The following is an 18,290-nucleotide window of genomic DNA, read 5'->3' as shown; positions in this document are numbered from 1 at the left end:
GACAGACACGAGTGAAATTTCAGTGTAAACAAAGGTTTAATGACATCTTAAGTTAGACATTTTAAATATTGTCTTGGCATAAGTTGATGTGAGGTCCAAAGTCAGCCAACATTTATGATTTAATAACAGAATACAAGGCAGATGTTGAACATGAGGTTCACATAACTTAAAATCCAAACGAAAGTACATTTACCTAAACGGATATTTCATTCTGTAAAAAGTATCCTAAAATTTCAGTCAGCGGAAGCTTTCACACGTGCTCGATCCATGAACAGTTGGCACATTCATATTCTAGCAAGTCTCAACATTGGTTAGAGACGTCACTGCTCAGGTATACATTCACATGAGAGTGTAAAAAAGTCACTGATGTGTCTTCCACTGCTGTGGGGGTTGGAAGAAAAGTGGTTCCAAGACTGGAGTAGGTGCCTGCTTTGTCTGCAGTGTGAAATTGCTGGGACACAGTGTGTTAACCACTGTTAAGTATCCAAGTTTCTGCTACGTTACAGTTCTCAAATCTGCTGAAATAATGGCTGCTACTTAAAAGGCATCGGAGGCAGATCTAGCGTCACACTGACGCCTTGTCAGCGTCACTCTCTCTGCTTTTATATGCAGTGGGAAAAAATTGCTTCTTTTTATACAGGAGCTGAAAAATCCAATTACCTGGCACTACCTCATTATGGTGCCTACTGACATGTTCATGATCTCAGGACAGTAACACTAGATTTGAGACATTCTGAAGAAACACAAATGATTACATGATCTTTGCAAGTGGTTTTTGTTATTTTGTTAGCTGAAAGAGGATAAGCTGACCAAACAAGTGTCCCTTCATTATGATTATGACCTTAATGCATCTATGATTTTACCAGCTGTAAAACCTAGAATATAAATACGCCTAAAATCTCATTTTGAAATTTTTGCACCTTCAGCAGTGAAATATTTCCCACTCAAAATGACGTCATCTCATTTCATGTGACTGTTTGGTCAGGACAGGACAACAATATTCATGAGGCGTGCTGCATAATAACAAAACACTCATTTCATTCTTTTGACTTAAGCTCTGCCATCAGATTTATGTGCATTAGTCTATACAGTCTTACTTGTGAAAATACAGACAGTTAAAACATTTCAGTATACAGGGGAAGAGTAGGAGGGGCAGAAGGAAGCTGGGAGATCCTTGAGGGTGGAGGCTGCTGGAGAGCTTACCCGCAGAGGGTGAGCCGTTGAGTGGGCAGCACAGCTCTGCTACTTGGTATCTGTAATTTGGTGTTGATTAGGGGGGAAATCATCTTCCACCAGGACTTCCTAAGAGGAACCTACAGGGACAATTAGAGAAATAGCCATAAACGCATGCTTTACTAAATGCTATGGCACCTGTTTACATGCTAGCAAGATTCACAAGACCAGAAAAAGAATTGGAGTAACATCAGTATAATCACAAGCTTCAAAGATTTTTTAGATGAGTCCATCTTTAACCTCCTAAGACCCGAACTCTTCCACGGCATGCATTTTTAATTTCTCTTTGATATTTGGGCTGACTGGGGCCCGATGAATGTAAAAACAAAGAATTACCAGGGGTTTTTTTTCATCTTATTTTTGTTTTTAAGAAAAATAAGAGCCACATATGAGGATATTCGTTTAAAATTTTGATAGAACAGTGTCAGTATAATGTCCCCGTAAGTGGATATCAGGCCCTTGTAGAGCAAAATTGAGTATTTTGGTCTAAATAACCCAAAATGTGATGTCCACATATGTGGACGCCAGGTCCTAGGAGGTTAATAGGAAAAGGTAGTTCTTACCACTGCGCTCTGGCCTGAACCGCCTCCGTCCTCACCAGCCTCTTCTTGTCATCCAGAGGTTTGGCGAGTGCTCGAAGTACTCGGGCCCGAAATGGCAACACCTTAAATCACACACGGATAGGAGGAAAAAAATCGGTAAAGCAATTAATATGTTAACATTACACTTTTTATACAAGTTTCCTGTTGAAAAAATGTTGGGAAAAGTGACGATTAGAATCACGGACTCTTCTTCTAAGGCCTTAAAGGGGCAGTTCACCACGAAATCCTGTTATGCTCATGAGTGGGTGACAGGATCTAAATATTAATGGTGCTCATCTCGGCTGAGCTGTAATGTTTCTCATTGGTTTAAGTACACAGTAGACAGAAAACAGGTCCCACATGGAGCTGCTCACAAAAAACCTCATGGTTTCTAGAGAGAAACATCACTGCTGAGCTTCTCAAATACATTTAACGGTACTTTTGGCAACCAAGCACAAATGCCATTGATAAACAGCACTATGTCCAACTGTTCCCCACTTATGAGGATCAATAGTGTCACATGATGACAAATTTGTAGCTTGTAATTCTCTGACTCAAACATTGTGGTGAAATCCAACAATCATAAAGACTCCTTTAGTAATTAGCTTCAATATAACTGACTGCATTTAGTCAGATTGGTCAATTCAGTCTGATTGCTAAATGTTTCCATGTTCAGGAACCGTAGTTTATGTTTGTGAGTCCTTATTCAGCTTTTGTAAAACAAAAACACATTTCAATAAACTGGTTGAATTTAAAGTTTTTCAAACAGTTAAAGATAAAACACACAAATTAGGAATTTAAAAAAATCTTATGAAGGTTGAAACCAAAGTATTCAAAGATGGTACGTTTTACCTCATGTACAGGGAAGTAGGAAAGAGTGCTGATGCAGGACAGCGAAGCAATCCGTACACTCTGCAGTGTAAAGGAAAAAACATTGTCATCATTTAATGACCTTATACAGTCCAGCTTTTATAGAGCACTTACAGCATTAAATACTAAAACAAAACAACAGTTTATACTGTAATCTTGAGGAGACTGAATAGTTACTGAACAGACAGTGGTGATCTAACTAACCATAGCTGGACTGCAGAGGAGGGCCAGCAGCCTGTTGACCAAAGCTTCCAGCTGCTGTATGAGAACTTGTGGTGGGTTGACGAGGACGGGCTTCAGACAGGACAGAGTTGTCAGACGAATGTCCTGATCAGGACACGACAAGGCCTCCAGCAGCAGAGAAAGAAGCTGCACAGGAACAGGACTTGGATGATTACAGGCACCTACCAGCTCGAGTCATTTCTTACGAGCATCAGAGCTGCTCTGTGTTACTCACCGCTGGAAGTTCAGTGACTTGAACCTGCTTGGGCAGCTTATTGACGATGTTAGATAAAGCTTTCAGGTAGTTGGGCTTCTTCTCTGGTGGAAACAAACAATACACAAATAAACCAAAAACATTACATTCTGAATCTTGTATATACACTGATCAAACAGGGTTTAAAGCATGGAAATCTTTGTCTTCATCAGTTTTTGGTGACAAATTCCAGCAACGATCAATTAACTTTTCAATATATACAGTGGTGTAAAAAAAGTGTTTTTTGATGTTTGTAACACTTAAATGTTTCAGATAATCAAATATTTCATCAGTCCAAAGAACGTTTTTTTTTCCAGAAGTCCTGGGACTGGCCTTTATCCTCCTTTTGGTCAGCAGTGCTTTTCTCCTTGATATCCCCCCCCCCGGAAGGCCATTTTTCTCAGTTTCTTTCTTAATGTTGAATCATGAACTCTTGACTTTAACTGAGACAAGTGAGGCCTGCAGTTCTTCAGTGTTGTTTTTGACCTCTTGGATGTGTCGTCGCTGCGCTCTTGGGGTAATTTTGGTCAGCCGCTTACTCCTGGGAAGGTTCACCACTGTTCCAAGTTTTCTTTATTTGTGTATGATGACTCTTACTGTGGTTCAATGGAGTCCCCAAGCCTTAGAACCCCTGCCAGACTGATAGATGTCAGGGATTTTGTATCTCAGGTGTTTCTTCAGATGGTGGCACGATGTGTTGCTTTTTGAGATCTTTCAGCCTGCTTCACTTTGTCAAACAGCTTCTAATAAAGTGATTTCTTGATTCAACAGGTTACTGCCAGTAATCAGGCCTGAGTGTGTTTAGTAAAACTGAACTCATCTTTCCACAAAATGTGGTTAATCACAGTTAATTCATAGTTTAACAGGAGGGGCAATTACTTTTTTTGGACGTTTCTCTCTTAATCAATGAAATCATCATCTAAAAACTGCACTTTGTATTTACTCTGGGTACTAAACAGCTCACACGTGTAGTTTTATAGGTTTCTGCTAATGGTGAAACATTTTTTACACATTTATTTTCAGTAATCTTGTACATCTGAGCACTGCTACTGCACTGTAATTAGTAGGTCTAGTGAATAACACTTCTAAACCTGAACATCATGTATTGGCTAAGACTTTTACTATTTTGCCTTTAAGTCTCCTCCATCCAAAGAAACTATTGGTGCAATATTTGCAGTACTGAAGAATAAAAAGCTGTTTCTTTTTTTGCTTCTAAACATTAACGGCAGTGATGGGAATAACAGCGTTACAAGTAATGGCGTTACTAACTAATTACTATTTCTATCGTTACAACGCCGTTACCGTTACTAACAAGAAAATGCGGTGCGGTCGCGTTACTATTTTTCAACAAACAGACGGCTGAAGCTGTGTTCAGCTTACCGCACTTTATATCAGTTGCACGGAAGTAGCTGTAAGTAATCTGGGCGCTACAGCTTTAAGCAGCTGCGCGTGCTCCCGCGGACGGTAATCACTTTCTGGCAGACGATCACTTTTTGGCAAAACACCTGGAGCTAGGGGGGTAAAACAATCGTATGAGTGCTGCTGTTTGATGACTACTTTAAGAAAGCAACAATGTGATATATACCAGTTTTTAAATTGTGTTGATAGGCCACGTAAAACCAGAGTCATGATAAACAATATATACGCGGCGTTTTTTCCTGTAGTAGTTTCGTCACGTTTACTCTCTAAGGACAGCGCTAGCAAGCACTCTCTGCTTATGACAAAACTTGTGCATATGATTTTAAAATTGACGATTTATATTTGCATTTAAAGTTATGAAATATGATTCAATAAACATGTTTGTGGTTGTTACAGTAAAAATAAAACTTTTTCTACTCTGATTTTATGTTTTCTGCCTGATTTTAGATCAATTGTGTTAATACAGTATGTCAAAATGAAAACATAACTGTAAATTCAGACACGTGAGGTTGTGCTGAAAAGGATGATACCAAACAAGGCAAAGTAAATAGTTTTTAAAGGTGAAATGTAGAGGTCAAATCAAAAGTAGTTAAAAATGGCCAATTATACGCAATAGTTACTTTTCCAGTAATGAATTACTTTTAGAATCTTGTAACTCAGTTACTAACTCAGTTACTTTTTTGACGAAGTAACTAGTAACTATAATTAATTACTTTTTCAAAGTAACTTGCCCAACACTGATTAACGGGGACCTATCGCCAATAATGTTTGTGTAGGTTCGACTGTCTATCCTGGTGCCTCTACCTTGGGGTGCAGCGTTGTACCCTTGCACCAGCTTGGCTTTGTTCTCGCTGAAGAAGCGCTGGCGGTACATGATGCGTACATCAGCGTGGCAAGCTCTGTTCAGGACGTCGGTGGAGTCACTCATGAGCAGAGAGAAGCCGTGTGCCGCCATCGGACCTAAAGTGGCATCGTCGAGCAGAGAGAAGAGCTGCGAGGTACACAGAAAAGAGAGTAACACCAAATGTGTTTTCCACTAAAAACACAGTAAGAGTGAAAGCTCCACTGTGTGCTGCTCACAGTTTTGTACCTTGTCGGTCAGTGTTGTGAACAGAGGGTGGTATCGCAGAAGCAGAGCCTTGGAAACCTGCGGACAAGCACAACCTTACTATCATTCTGAAAAGGATTTGTAAGGCGAGTGGTGAAACAAGTAAAAGCTCTTAATGCGCTGATGATTAGGAGTGAGCAGTACAGACAGAGTCACTCTTACCCAGATCATAAGTGTAAATGCCTGAGTGTGAACAGAGGAGGAAGGTGAGTACAGCTCGCTGCACACTCTCTTCATCGTCCTCTGAATTAGGCTGTCGAGGGAATCTCCTGAAGAAGAAACAGAAGATGTTTTAACAAATGATCTAAAGCTTTTAGATTTAATAAAAGCTGAGCTGTGACAGGACACAAACTGACCCTGTGGTTTCTTGTTGACCAGGCCAGCAAAGCACTTTGCAGCTGACGTGTATGACAGCGGGTGGCTGCAAGTGCAGCTCATCTCCTCCAGTGCCGACAGCAGTTTGTCAATCTGGGGCACCTCCACCTGCAGACGATACTTAACACTGTCAAAACAAACTTCAACATAAATATAAGCTTTTAGGAAATGTATTTCTTTAAATTTAACGGAAATCTGAATTAGTTGTTTAACATGAGACTCACGCTGCGAGGTAGAGAACACACACTGCCCATAAGCAGACAAACCAGCTGAGACAGGCTCCAGGAACCCCCCTCCTGCTTCTGAGAAAAGTAATCACACTTGTTACCCGAGACGTGACCTGATGGAGTGGTTCCAGTTTAAAGCTTGCTTCTACTCATAATGGAATGTGAATGTTGCCATTAATGTGCTTTCAATACTTTTGTCAACTGCTATTTTTCTCAAGCCAAATAATGGCAAAACACACATTTAAGAGTTAAACAAATAAAAATAAATAAATAAATAAATAAATAAATAAAAACTAAACAAATTACTTTTCACTTGAGCTTTTCTGAAATAAAAACATTGTAAAAATATGCATATACCCAGTTGGGGGTTTAGGTTAACTGCCCATAGGTGTGAGTGTGAATGGTTGTTTGTCTCTATGTGTTAACCCTGCGACCTGTCCAGGGTCCCTGCCTCTAATGCTGGGCATACACTGTGCGATTTTTGGCCCATTTTGAGCAGTTTTCAGTCGTGCGACCGTTTTGGGGATCGGCCGAGTTTCGCCTTAATCGTGTGTCGTGCATCGTGTTGTATACATGGGGTAACGAGAAGCGATTAACACCTCACAACCAGCTCCCGATCATCAATCGCTTGGTCGTAAGAAAATCAAACGTGTTTGAAATCCTGTCGGCCTTCGTGAGGGCGCACGCACAAACACAGAAATGAAAGTGAAAAGGTGGAGCAGCACGGCAGTGCAGCGTGTGATCTGGACACAAGCGATGAAAGCACACCTTGTAGAACTTTTGCAAGCTCGTCTGAGCCTTTTTTGATGTGGCCTCACAAAGTTATCACGACCGCTCTGACCGTAAAAAAAATAGTTGGATCTACGCTGCTGCTCAATCACAGCTGCCTGATCAATGTTTTTCATTAGCAATTTAGCAAAGTTGATGGTGGTGTGTGCGTGTCTGTGTGAGTGAAAGACAGAGAGGGAGAGCGAGAGACAGATTTTGTGTTATAACCTTCATGTAATGGACGCACAGTGTGAGCACTCAGGTCGCATCAGAGCATCGGGCCGTGTAGTGTGAGACCCTGCATCGTGACCTACGAACTTCTAACCTCTGCGAGTCAATCGTACAGTTTGAGCAGGAGGTGAATAACGCGACTGAAAAAAAAAAAAAAAAATTGCACAGTGTATGCCCAGCTTAAGACAGCTGAGATAGACTCCGCCCCCCACTGAAGAGAATGGATTAATGGTTATGTACATTTATGACCCTATATGTAGTTCTGACATTGTTTATTTTAGAAAGCTTAAAATCAGAAAAAGCCATTCAGAACACAACACTGCCTTGACATTTGTGTTGACTGCATCAGTTTGTATACTGTCTGATTCTTTATAAACTCTAATTATATAGTCACTAATATTTAATACATAAAATAAATAAGCACAGACAAAAACAGACCTTGAGAAGCTGCATGTGTGAAGGGAACGAGTTGTCAGGCAAAAAAGAGACATCGCCATCCAGGAAGAGAGACACAGCTCTCGACGCCGTCTGCCCCGCCAGGCTGAAAGGAAGCCACACACACCTCATCAAAAAGTACGCTCTGCATTGTGCAAACAAATCAAAGGCATTCGCAAAGAAGAAAAAGAGAGACTGTGAAACAGACAGGAAATAGTATATTTAGATCAGCAGGTGTGACACAAAGGAGGAAATACAGCAAGTACAAGCCACCTTTAGTGCAACTTTGTTTTGTTTATCTCTGCATTTAGAGACACTAGGTGTGATAAGAATAACAACATTTACTATGTGTAGATGTGTCAAAAGACAAAATAAAATCAGGCCAAGAGGTGAACAAGATTACTGACGTGGGCTGCAGTCTGGAGCAGGAAGTGCTGATGACAGGAACCATGGCAGACAGGACCGCCTCCTCTACCAGAGGACTAGGAGTTCCAGATGATCCCTCACCTGAAGAGCAATTGTTTTTTAAAGTTGGGGGACTAAATGTTTTTGCCATGAACACGTTTTACAAATGAAAGCTCAATTCAGTTGTTAGAAAAATATAACTGTAGCTTCACGACTCAATGGATGGAAGTCTGTTAATTCATAAGTTATACTGAGAAGATTCAAATTAAGACTATTTTGATGACGTAAGATGAAGCTGGTCAATCCTTTCACTGATCCTTTCTCACCCTGCAGTGCTGCCTGGAGCGCCAGAGACAACAGGCGTGGGATGATGATGTTGTGGAAGCAGTGTCCCGCTTCCTCGGTGTCCTGGACCTGCTCTGCTATTCTCTGAAGGCTGCGGCACGTCAGCACCACCTCATCCACTGAAAAACTAACATCACCTGAAATGAACAAGATGTCACAGAGGTGTTAACCTTAGAGTATTTCATAGGACGACAACACGCTTTGGTAAAGCTTTTTGAATTTGGAGACTAACTCCAGTGAATTGATGTGTGATTGTAAATTTGCACCATGACCCACCGATCAGTTATAAATATACTATATATAAATATAAGTACTTGAAGCTAAAAAAAAAAAAAGCATCTTTTTTGCCAGATTACCTGTGTGTGCTGAACGAAGGACCTCCAGGAGGACAGGTGTGCTCTCCTGGACAACACTGGGTTGGATGGACACTGCAGCCAGAGCTGACAAGCACCGCTGACGCACTGCATGATGGGAATGTAGTTCAGAAGCTTCCCCTTGGTCTTGATTCATGGGCTCTGAACAGAGAGGAGGGCCAGGTCACATAAACACTACTTGTATGTGTTCCTGTGCTTAAAATACATGATATTTTCAGCAGCTTACCAGTATACATCTCGTTCTTTAGTCTTGGAATCAGTTTGGAGATGAAGAGTGCCGGGTGCAGCTGCGCTAAGGCTCCAGCACACTCCACCACAGCAAGACTGGAGGCAGAAACAAGACAAACACAAGAGAGGTGTCAGGATGAACGGGATTCAAATAGATAACAGGGAGCATCGAAGACAAACGAAAGCTCACCTGACTGTGTCATCCTCTTCATTCAGCAGCAGTCTGGTCAGATGATCAATAGCTAGCTCAATATCAGATTCTAACAGCAGACCTGAACAAGGGGAAAATATTTACAACATTCGTGAAAAACGTCTGACTCTGTTATAACGCTTTTAAGCAATTATATATTTTTTAATTTAAGTACCTGCTTGTTGTGCCAGTGATGTGAGCACAGAGGTGGCAGTGATCTGCAGGCTGGAGTTGTTCTCAGAGAAAGCCGAAAACACGATGCTGCACAGAGCTCCTCGGAAGGCTAAAAACACACTCTCATCTGAAGTAAAGAGACGAAACGCAGATACGAGAAACAGAGGAGGTCAAAGCTGTAGTTCCCTTGGTCACAGTCAAGCAGCAAGTAAACAGTTATCTTTTTTTTAACCACACTATAACTGTTTGAAGTTTGTGACAATTACAGTGTAAACACACAGAAACAGACAATGATTAAAGGTCAACAGCCGTAACCAAGTAAAGTTTTTCTTTGGTCACTGGACTGAATGTTTTAGCTTGACTCAGTTCAAACAAAAGACAAACAAAACTGTTTGATATATATCAGCAAAGCAATGAAGGCCCGATTTGATCACAGTCGAGAAGATTCAAATATTTACAGGATCAAGGATGTGCATATCTGAAATGTAGAGTAACAAATGAAGAGCTATAATTTCAAGATTTTATGGCCGATGTTGAAGTTTAATGAGATGCAGCGGTGACTAGAAGAGGGAAAAACAGCAGTGAACACAGCACTCACCATTGTCTGAAGACTGGCAGTTTTTTACTGAATGGATAAATCGCTGCACCACCTCCAGTAATGTCCTTCTATGGGAACACTGCACAGAGAGAGAAACAGATGTGATTATGGACTTAGTTGTGTTAAAAACAAAACAAAAACATAAAAATCCAGATGTTAATCAAAGAAAACAGGGTCTAGAGTTCTCATACAACACATTCTCTCTACTCTACCCATACTTAAATAGCCAAAACCTTAGCTCATATTAAACCAGTTAAACATGTGGACATCAGCTGTCTCTATTACCTCTGCTCTGTTGTTATATTGCTCAAGTAGAGATGGCATGACAGCAGCTGTAATGATGTGACTCGCACTAGTGGAGGCGCTGCAGGCGGCTTGGAGGAGCTTTGCGCTTGGCCATACAAGCTTTAAGTCTGGTTCACACAGGTGATGTTTGCAGTCTGAAAAAAAGCACAACACAGTACAACACAAGACCCATGAATGTCTCAGAGACTCATTGTTTAAAACTACATTTAACAATAAATACTGATTTCTTCCAAAGAACCGCTGACAATTACAGTGTGTTTACATTGACTGTATAGACTGTAAATAAAAGATGGACCCAGTAACTGTGACATCACCCTCAGTTTTTTGGGCTCCTCATTATAAAGCCTCAACTAAACAAGTTTGGTCACTGCACTGTTGTTTTTTCTGGAGCTAAAAGTGTTTAGTATTTAGGCAAGAGGGGGTTGCTAAGTTATTAGCTAATGCTAAGTCTAAAAAGCTCACGAAGGCCTGGCAGAGAACCCCTGGCTACAGTTATCTGTGTAGACATCTGTCAGTCAGAGAGGCCACGACCCTAACTTTACAACAGTATCCAAATATATCTGCTGTATTTAAAAAGCAGCGGGTAGAACACTTTTTCTAACAGGCTGTAAAAATGCATTTTCATGGTGTCATGTTGGGAATTTTAACACTGAAGTCAGCCTCAGGGGGCCTTGAGAAGCACCAATTTTTCCATAGCAAGTGATTGTTGCCATAGGAGTTGGGATGTAGGCCTTTTGGACAGGGCCCTAAGACTCAAATATTGTGTTTTCAACCCACCTGTACAATCAATCTGTTAGACAGCAAACATGATATATTAGGTTATGAAAAAGTTGTGGGTTAACTTTCAGATAACCACCGTGGTATACACAGTATATATATTTAAAAAAACGTTTCCTGCCAACTTCCTCCCCAGTGTACTGTACTACATAGTGCCATATTCCTGCTCATCAGTATATAGAATTTCATTTTATGTTTCTTTCTAGAACAAATGTACCTTTTTTCACATTTTCATGCATGCATAACAAAGCTGCATTTTACCTGTGAGAATGAAATCCAGGAATGTGCTGAGGGAGTCCTCAGAGTCAGAGCTTAGGACTGAGCGAGACAGACAGGAAGTGAGTGCGGTAAGAGCAGCGAGGCCTGCAGACTCGATCCTCTCGCTGGAGGTTTGAAACACCTGCAACGACACAACAACCACAACTTAACTTGACTCTGCTGTTGTTAGTTAAACAGCAGTGAGGTCTTCATTCGCTTAATGCTACAAAAGAAACCTAGTATTTGGTGTTTCAGAAAGCACTACTGGCCTTAAATGTGCCTATGTTTTTTTATGAGGGTGGAGTGGGTCAGAACGAGCTAAAAACAGAAATTAAAATCACACCACACCGAAGAAAGACCAGCTGCAAGATATTAAAATATGTCTTAACAGAGCCAAGGCACAAAATACACAAGTACTACTGCTATTTACATTTAAAAACTGATCTCAAACAGACCTCTCTGCGTACTGCTGTCCACAGTCCCTGCAGGAATTCAGCCACATGCTTGTGTTCATACTGTGACACACAAACAGCCTGAAAATGTAAAAATAATCACAAGTTATCTACATGACTCTGCGCTGGACCACTTGTGACAAACGACTCTGCTGCTTAAGGGAATCGTGAGCTGTGCATCATTCACCTTTACTCATGCATACTCTGTGCAGCTGACAGTCAAATGTTTATATCTGAACTGTAAGCGCCTGTTTTAGCTGGAGGCACACAACATTTTTAGAGACGAGTTTCTCACCAGAGTCTGCAGCGAGTCCAGCTTTGCGCTCTGAACGTCTGAGTCCAGCTTCTCGATGAGGAGAGGTAACAGAAACTGTAAGATAGCAACAAATATTAGCGCAGAGGCCCTTCGTTTAGTTTGCTTAGGAGCAAAAGCTCCAAAACAGAAAAAGTGAATGACATTTGAAAAAAACATAAATAAATAATACTTTCGCTCACCTCTGCAAAATTTGGAGTCCCAGTAAGGACGGCCCTCAGAGCCTGAACAAGTTCCTCCCTGGTGATGCCATGTGGGTCATTAGGAGGCTGAAGTGAGAAGAGATTTAAGAAGTCTATTAAAACATGCGGAACCCTACAAACATTCACAGATAATGGAAAGTACATCACACCCCCTCCCAGTTTCCTGTCCCTCTTCACGGCGCTATCAAATAATGAATATAAAGACTCCAATGTATATATGAAAGATGTCTCTTTTGTTATACAAGCACCAAGGTGAGTGTCAATATTTCTGACAAACACAAATATATAAATGCAGAAAGACTCGTGCTATTGCAGACTTGCTCTCACAATATAGCCTCTGTTTGCATTTCATTTAATACCTGAAATAATACAATAAAAATGTAATCTCAAAGACCACTGATCAGTCATTATCAACTGACAACCAATCGTGAAGCAAAAATGCTGCCCAAAATTCACAGGGTTAAACTTTAGATCTCTGTCTTATATTACTTTACAACACATGAACAATATTTATTACACGTTGTTGTCACATGTATCCCAGTTTGGCCTAAAAGGAGTTCTAACATCAGTGTTAATTTCCTCAACCAATAATTCTAATGGTTGTTGTTGATGCATTCGCTTTCATCGACAACCCCCCCCCCCACACACACACACACACACAAAAAATGCACAAGGACAAAAACACTACAGTTTAACATATCAACATGTTCATTAACGAATAAAAATGAAATGAGTTGTAAACAACTCTCAGGGGCAGAAACAAACTTTTACACTTAAAATTTTTGTCACCTTTAGATTTAGTCTATGATAACATCACAACATTTAGCTGATAAAAACTTAGGAAATTTAGACGCCTAAATTATGAATGAAACTAAATGATGTTTTAGTCAGAAGATTAAGATTAAAGCTAAATCAAAATTTGCTGTGAAAACGAAAACTTTGTAACATGTTATGGTTTAAAATGGTCGTTAATTAGGGAATCAGTGAATATAATCATTATTAAATATAAACTATGACTATAATAGCATGCTCATATAGATCAATGCAAATGTATAATAATAGATTTTCTAAATGATCCAATCTGTCGACTGATGTTTTGGGATATATTGTCTAAAGTGTTCATAAACTAATGCTGATCCTTCACTGTTTCCTGTTTCCTCTTCGGTTTAGACTGATGAGGGATGCTGGCCTTGAATGCTTAATAATACACATGGTTAAATATACCTGTTCTTATACTTTACATGATGTTTTATGTCACATACACAACAAGCTTTGCACCCATGTGCTGCTTTGCTCCAGAGAGACCTGTGATGCTCTGTGACATTGAGCTCAGACAGCCTCAAAGTCTGTCTGAGGTCACAGGAAGTCAGTGATGACATTTATGTCTGCTACACTCAGTTCTCGGTCCAAACCAGCTGAGTAAACAGGGACTTACTGGGGAGAAGTCGATTGGGAAATAGCAGGACGTCACTTCAAACAGTTCCTCTGTGAATTTACCTGAGACAGCAGATAGGAAATGAATGGGAGTTACAGTTTGATCACTGTGGCAGAAAAAAGGTGAGCTGCAGGTCAGAGACGCACAGAAATACAGAAGAGGTGACGGTGAGAAGAAATTATGGTGTTCTCACCGAGCTCATAGCCTCTGTAAATAAGGTTTTTGGCAATCTGAAAGGCCAACAAGAGGTTGCGAGGATCTCGCTCCCCGTCCATGGACTGCACAAAACCGAAGACAAAGTCGGCACCCAAACCCTTAAGTTCTGTGGGAAAACGAAGCAGGGACACATCATGTGGGAAAAAAAAAAAAAAAAAAAAGAGTTTTGCAACACTGAGACAAACACTGGTTCACACAATGACTAACAATGGCTTGCATGAGAGTGCCACGATAAAGGAACTATACAACCAACCGTCTCTTCCTCAAAACTAGGAAAGCTGGTGAGGGTGTATCGGTGAAGCTTACAACCATCTCCAGGTGGGGATGATTATTATTTTGGCATGAAGAACAAAAAAACCCCACAAGACTAATTTTCTTATGTGAAGTTAAAATATTAAAATGGAAGAAACAAGTAACAGCAGCTAAAAAAAAACAAACATTGGTACTAAGGGGATTTATCAGTTTTCTAATGATTGCATCTTCTTTTCAATCATTCACTTCCTCTTATTTAACCCCCCCCCCCACACACACACACTCTCTGACTGCTCCTGAAGCAGCTGTATGACACCGTTTCATTCCCTAAGTCAGAGGGCAGATATCAAAGCTCATATCAGAGCCAGCAATCCCAGCAAGATTCATTCATGTTTACTTTGATAAATCAGTCTTTGATGACTCGGTTTGAATTGTGATTAGAATGTTGTGATTAGTCATGTTGATTATCATCATATTGGAGATGAAGAAGAGTGTAATGATTTTTAAGACTCTGACAGTGTTCTTAATATAGTTTAAAAGAGAGTCATTAAATGCATTTCAGGGTGCTGCACATCCACAAATCACCTACAATCAGCCTTACTGGATCTGATTAATATCACCAGTTTGTAATTAAACTGTTTTATCCACAGTTGCTGTAACCTGCATGCTGTACCTGTCAGGTCACAGCTGAATAACGAAGACTTACAACTCATTTAAAATCTGTTTAGATCCCAGCTGTTTTTTATATATAATAATGAAATGATTCTGTGTAAATGAGTAAACATCTCTGCTACTTATAAAAAAAAAAAAAATCATATTTTTCCCCTCTTCTGTTGTTAATACAAACAACGCAATCAAACATGATCCACAGAATTAAACAGGAGGGTCTTGCCCGTTGCCACGGTGAACATGGTCTGGAACCAAACAATCAGAGCTTACATTTAAAGTTTGTTAAAATCTGCTTTCTGGAACAAAGCCCAGGTCACAGTACCATCCCTCCTGTAAGCGTTTCCATTTTAACAGCTGGTAGCTAAACACAACTATTCCACTGTCAGCCCTCCATTTTCATTTTTTACAATATGGCTGTTATCCTAAAATATTAGCCAAACAGAGGACAGCGTATCAGCGCCTTCCATTACTGCTGTGAGATTGTCCGACTTTTAAAACTCATGCTCAATTCTTAAATCACCGGTTATTTCAACATGACCTGCTTCCTTCCACAGAGCTTTCTGTCTCTGTTAACTGAGGTTTTGTGAATCAAACCATAATCTCTTACCCGCCTCTCTGTTCTCCATGATGTTGACAAGCATGCTGTAAACACATGCTCTCTCTGACAGCATCAGAGACTGCAGGGGAAATAAATACATTTGTTATTAGTAGGAACAGTTTTAGATGAGTCAGTTTTACCAGCAAAAACAATAACAGAGAGGAAACAAGAACATCTAACAAGTGTGGCAAGATGTTTCCGACAGTGTGCTACATTAGGTTTTAAATGCATTACTTTCGGAAAAATCAAACACCGCAAAACTAGGAAAAGTCACAAAATGTCCACTGAAGTCAGAAAAAACAACTCAGACAGTGGAACTGTTGACATCATATGTGGAATGTAAAATGTGAATTGTTTGGTTAATCATAATAAATTCTTTGATTAATGGTGCAAACTCGTGCACTGCAAATTGCTTAAATGTAAATTTTTACATTAGCATAACTCTCCAAGTACAGTGACCTAGATTAGTTATAGATGTTAGGCGAGTTATTTATAAGCAACAACTTGATCTTGACAATAATTTTGGTTAAGTAAAATACACCATGCGGTCTTTGTAAAATCCATGTTCTCTTCAATTCCCATTTTAAAGAACACAAAGACAACAAAGCTCACAACTAAGTATTAAAACTATGAAATTATGTAGGTAAAAATCAATCCAGCACTGTCATTATTCCTCACAATAACACTTTAAATGTACAACAATATGACAGTCTCACCTGTACGTGGATGTCCTGGAACACTGACCTCAACATGGACACAGCTGAGCCAGGAGGCAGGTTTGTACACTTTGTCTGAATTGGGGGGGGGGGGGGGGATGTACATTAACAAAACAGTAAGAGGAAATCCACAACCTTGCTCACATCTGGAACTTCTCAAAAAAAGTCCCCCAGCCTGAAATAAACTTGCAGATTTGAGCAGAAACTAAATGTTATCAAAGAACGACTAACCAGCTCCTTTAGCCCCTTTAAGACGGGAGGTGTGACGACATGATGATCCTTCAGACGGTTTTCATAGAAGGCAATAAGCACTTCCACTGCGGAGAAGAACAGGAAGAAATGCTGAGTGCTGATCGCCCCTTGACATGAATAAGCGTCATCGTAAGACATATATGAATATAAAATGTAGTTATTTGAGTGCATTTTTGATTTGTCACTTTGCAAGAAGCTGTGCAATGCCGGCACAGTATATGGAAGGAGAAAGGTGTACCTTCTCTCTCTGTAAGCTCTCTATAGCACTCCTGCAAAACCTCAGAGAGCAGAAGGACTCCTCGGGCTCGAGTGTGAGGCTGAGAACTGGTCAGACTGGACCTTTAACAGGAAAGGTAATGAAGATGGAAATTGATATTAGATAGGAATATAATTGCAAACTCTGGCTGGTTCGGGCTGATATTTTCCCCTGACATGACGATGAACACAGCTTACCCCAGTGCTTCCACCAGCTGCAGAACTGTAAACTTCCCATCTTTGACACCTGAACAAAACAAACAAACAAACAAACAAATAAGTTTAGTGAAGTGATGAGCTACAGCAATGCAAGTACACGCATGCTCTAACTCAGCGGTCCCCAACCCCCGGGCCTCGGACCGGTACCGGTCCGTGAGTTATTTGGTACCGGGCCGCGAGAGTTGAGGCTCAGGTGTGAAATGTATGGTTTTCAGGGGTTTTATCGGTTTTCAGCGTTATTTTGTTATCGTTTTGATCGTTAACTCGGTTTTCCTGGGTCTTTTCACGTGTGTTATGAATAAATCTTCTTTTGTTCGGTACCGGTACTAGTTTTATTTTGTTGTATTTATCCGCGACACATTAAAGGCCGGTCCGTGAAAATATTGTCGGGCATAAACCGGTCCGTGGCGCAAAAAAGGTTGGAGACCGCTGCTCTAACTCTAGTAGTTGTACCAGGTTATAATTCAAAGGTAAGGCCACAGGGTTCATTGACAGGCTAGCTTACACAAACACAGCCGCTAGCAAGCAGCATGTGCTTTAACCACTACGGACTAGCATCAAATTAAGAGTCCTTGTGAAGTGGCAATGTATTCAAACTCGATGTATACATTCAGAGTGTGCATTTATATCGACAAAATGAGCAAATATATTTCCACGGCGAATGCTTACTCTTTATCTTGCGGTTATAACACTACACAGGATGTTGTGGCGCTAAGTTAGCTAGTTAACCATCACGTCTCGCTGCGCATCCTCGGAGAGCAGCTCTACAGCCTCTCCGGTGTTACTCTTATGAAAAATGCACCGTAAATGTCACCGGCAAACCGCGACGAAAGCCTTTTACCTTTTGCTGCATCTTTGGCCTTGCTGTCCTGCAGTCCAGACACAAATTCCTCCACCAGAGACAGCGCCAATGTACTGTCCGCAGCCATCGTGTCCTAACTACTTCACTGGCACTACGCATGCGCGAAAACTTTAGGTGAATCGCGAAAAGCGATTGGTTTTAGATTATATCTGATAAAAATAAAACCGTTAAAAACAGTATAATATTATTTCCACACGTTTTTCATATTTATAGAAATGGTGGAAGAAAATCTTCAATATTATTTTTCCTTTAATGCTGCATTCAAGTACTGTCCGAACAATGCATTATAAATACTAGAACTAGCACGTCCTCTCCCTTCCACTAAAGGTTTGCTTTTCAAGAGGTTCCAATTAATTACTACCAGTATAATTTCAAGTAAGAGTATTGACATTAGAAGAACGTGTAGCTGTTATATGATAACTCCGCTGTACAAATTAATTTGCGGACTCCTCCGTTCATAATTGCGTCAAG

The 18,290-nt window shown here is 40.4% G+C and overlaps 1 protein-coding gene across 1 annotated transcript; it reads right to left on the bottom strand.

Moving 5' to 3' along the window:
* Positions 1-17: 17 nt before the first annotated feature.
* mms19 (MMS19 homolog, cytosolic iron-sulfur assembly component) lies at positions 18-17,913 on the bottom strand. The gene is made up of 31 exons (XM_084938195.1): positions 17,799-17,913; positions 16,937-16,985; positions 16,722-16,822; positions 16,463-16,548; positions 16,232-16,306; positions 15,525-15,594; positions 13,974-14,102; positions 13,781-13,842; positions 12,325-12,411; positions 12,125-12,199; positions 11,833-11,910; positions 11,381-11,519; positions 10,322-10,476; positions 10,037-10,115; positions 9,440-9,565; positions 9,265-9,346; positions 9,073-9,170; positions 8,829-8,987; positions 8,454-8,609; positions 8,130-8,229; positions 7,726-7,828; positions 6,286-6,363; positions 6,043-6,169; positions 5,849-5,955; positions 5,669-5,725; positions 5,383-5,569; positions 3,142-3,224; positions 2,889-3,053; positions 2,667-2,726; positions 1,797-1,897; positions 18-1,313 (listed from the first exon to the last, which is right to left on the bottom strand). Exons 1-31 carry the CDS (start codon positions 17,884-17,886, stop codon positions 1,283-1,285), a joined length of 3,093 nt encoding a protein of 1,030 aa, XP_084794321.1. The 5' UTR covers positions 17,887-17,913; the 3' UTR covers positions 18-1,282.
* Positions 17,914-18,290: the final 377 nt, after the last annotated feature.

This window comes from Perissodus microlepis, chromosome 8, assembly GCF_051167445.1.
Source record: "Perissodus microlepis isolate ML-2025 ecotype Zambia chromosome 8, ASM5116744v1, whole genome shotgun sequence".
NCBI lineage: Eukaryota > Metazoa > Chordata > Actinopteri > Cichliformes > Cichlidae > Perissodus > Perissodus microlepis.
This window is presented reverse-complemented; position numbering and strand designations above follow the sequence as displayed.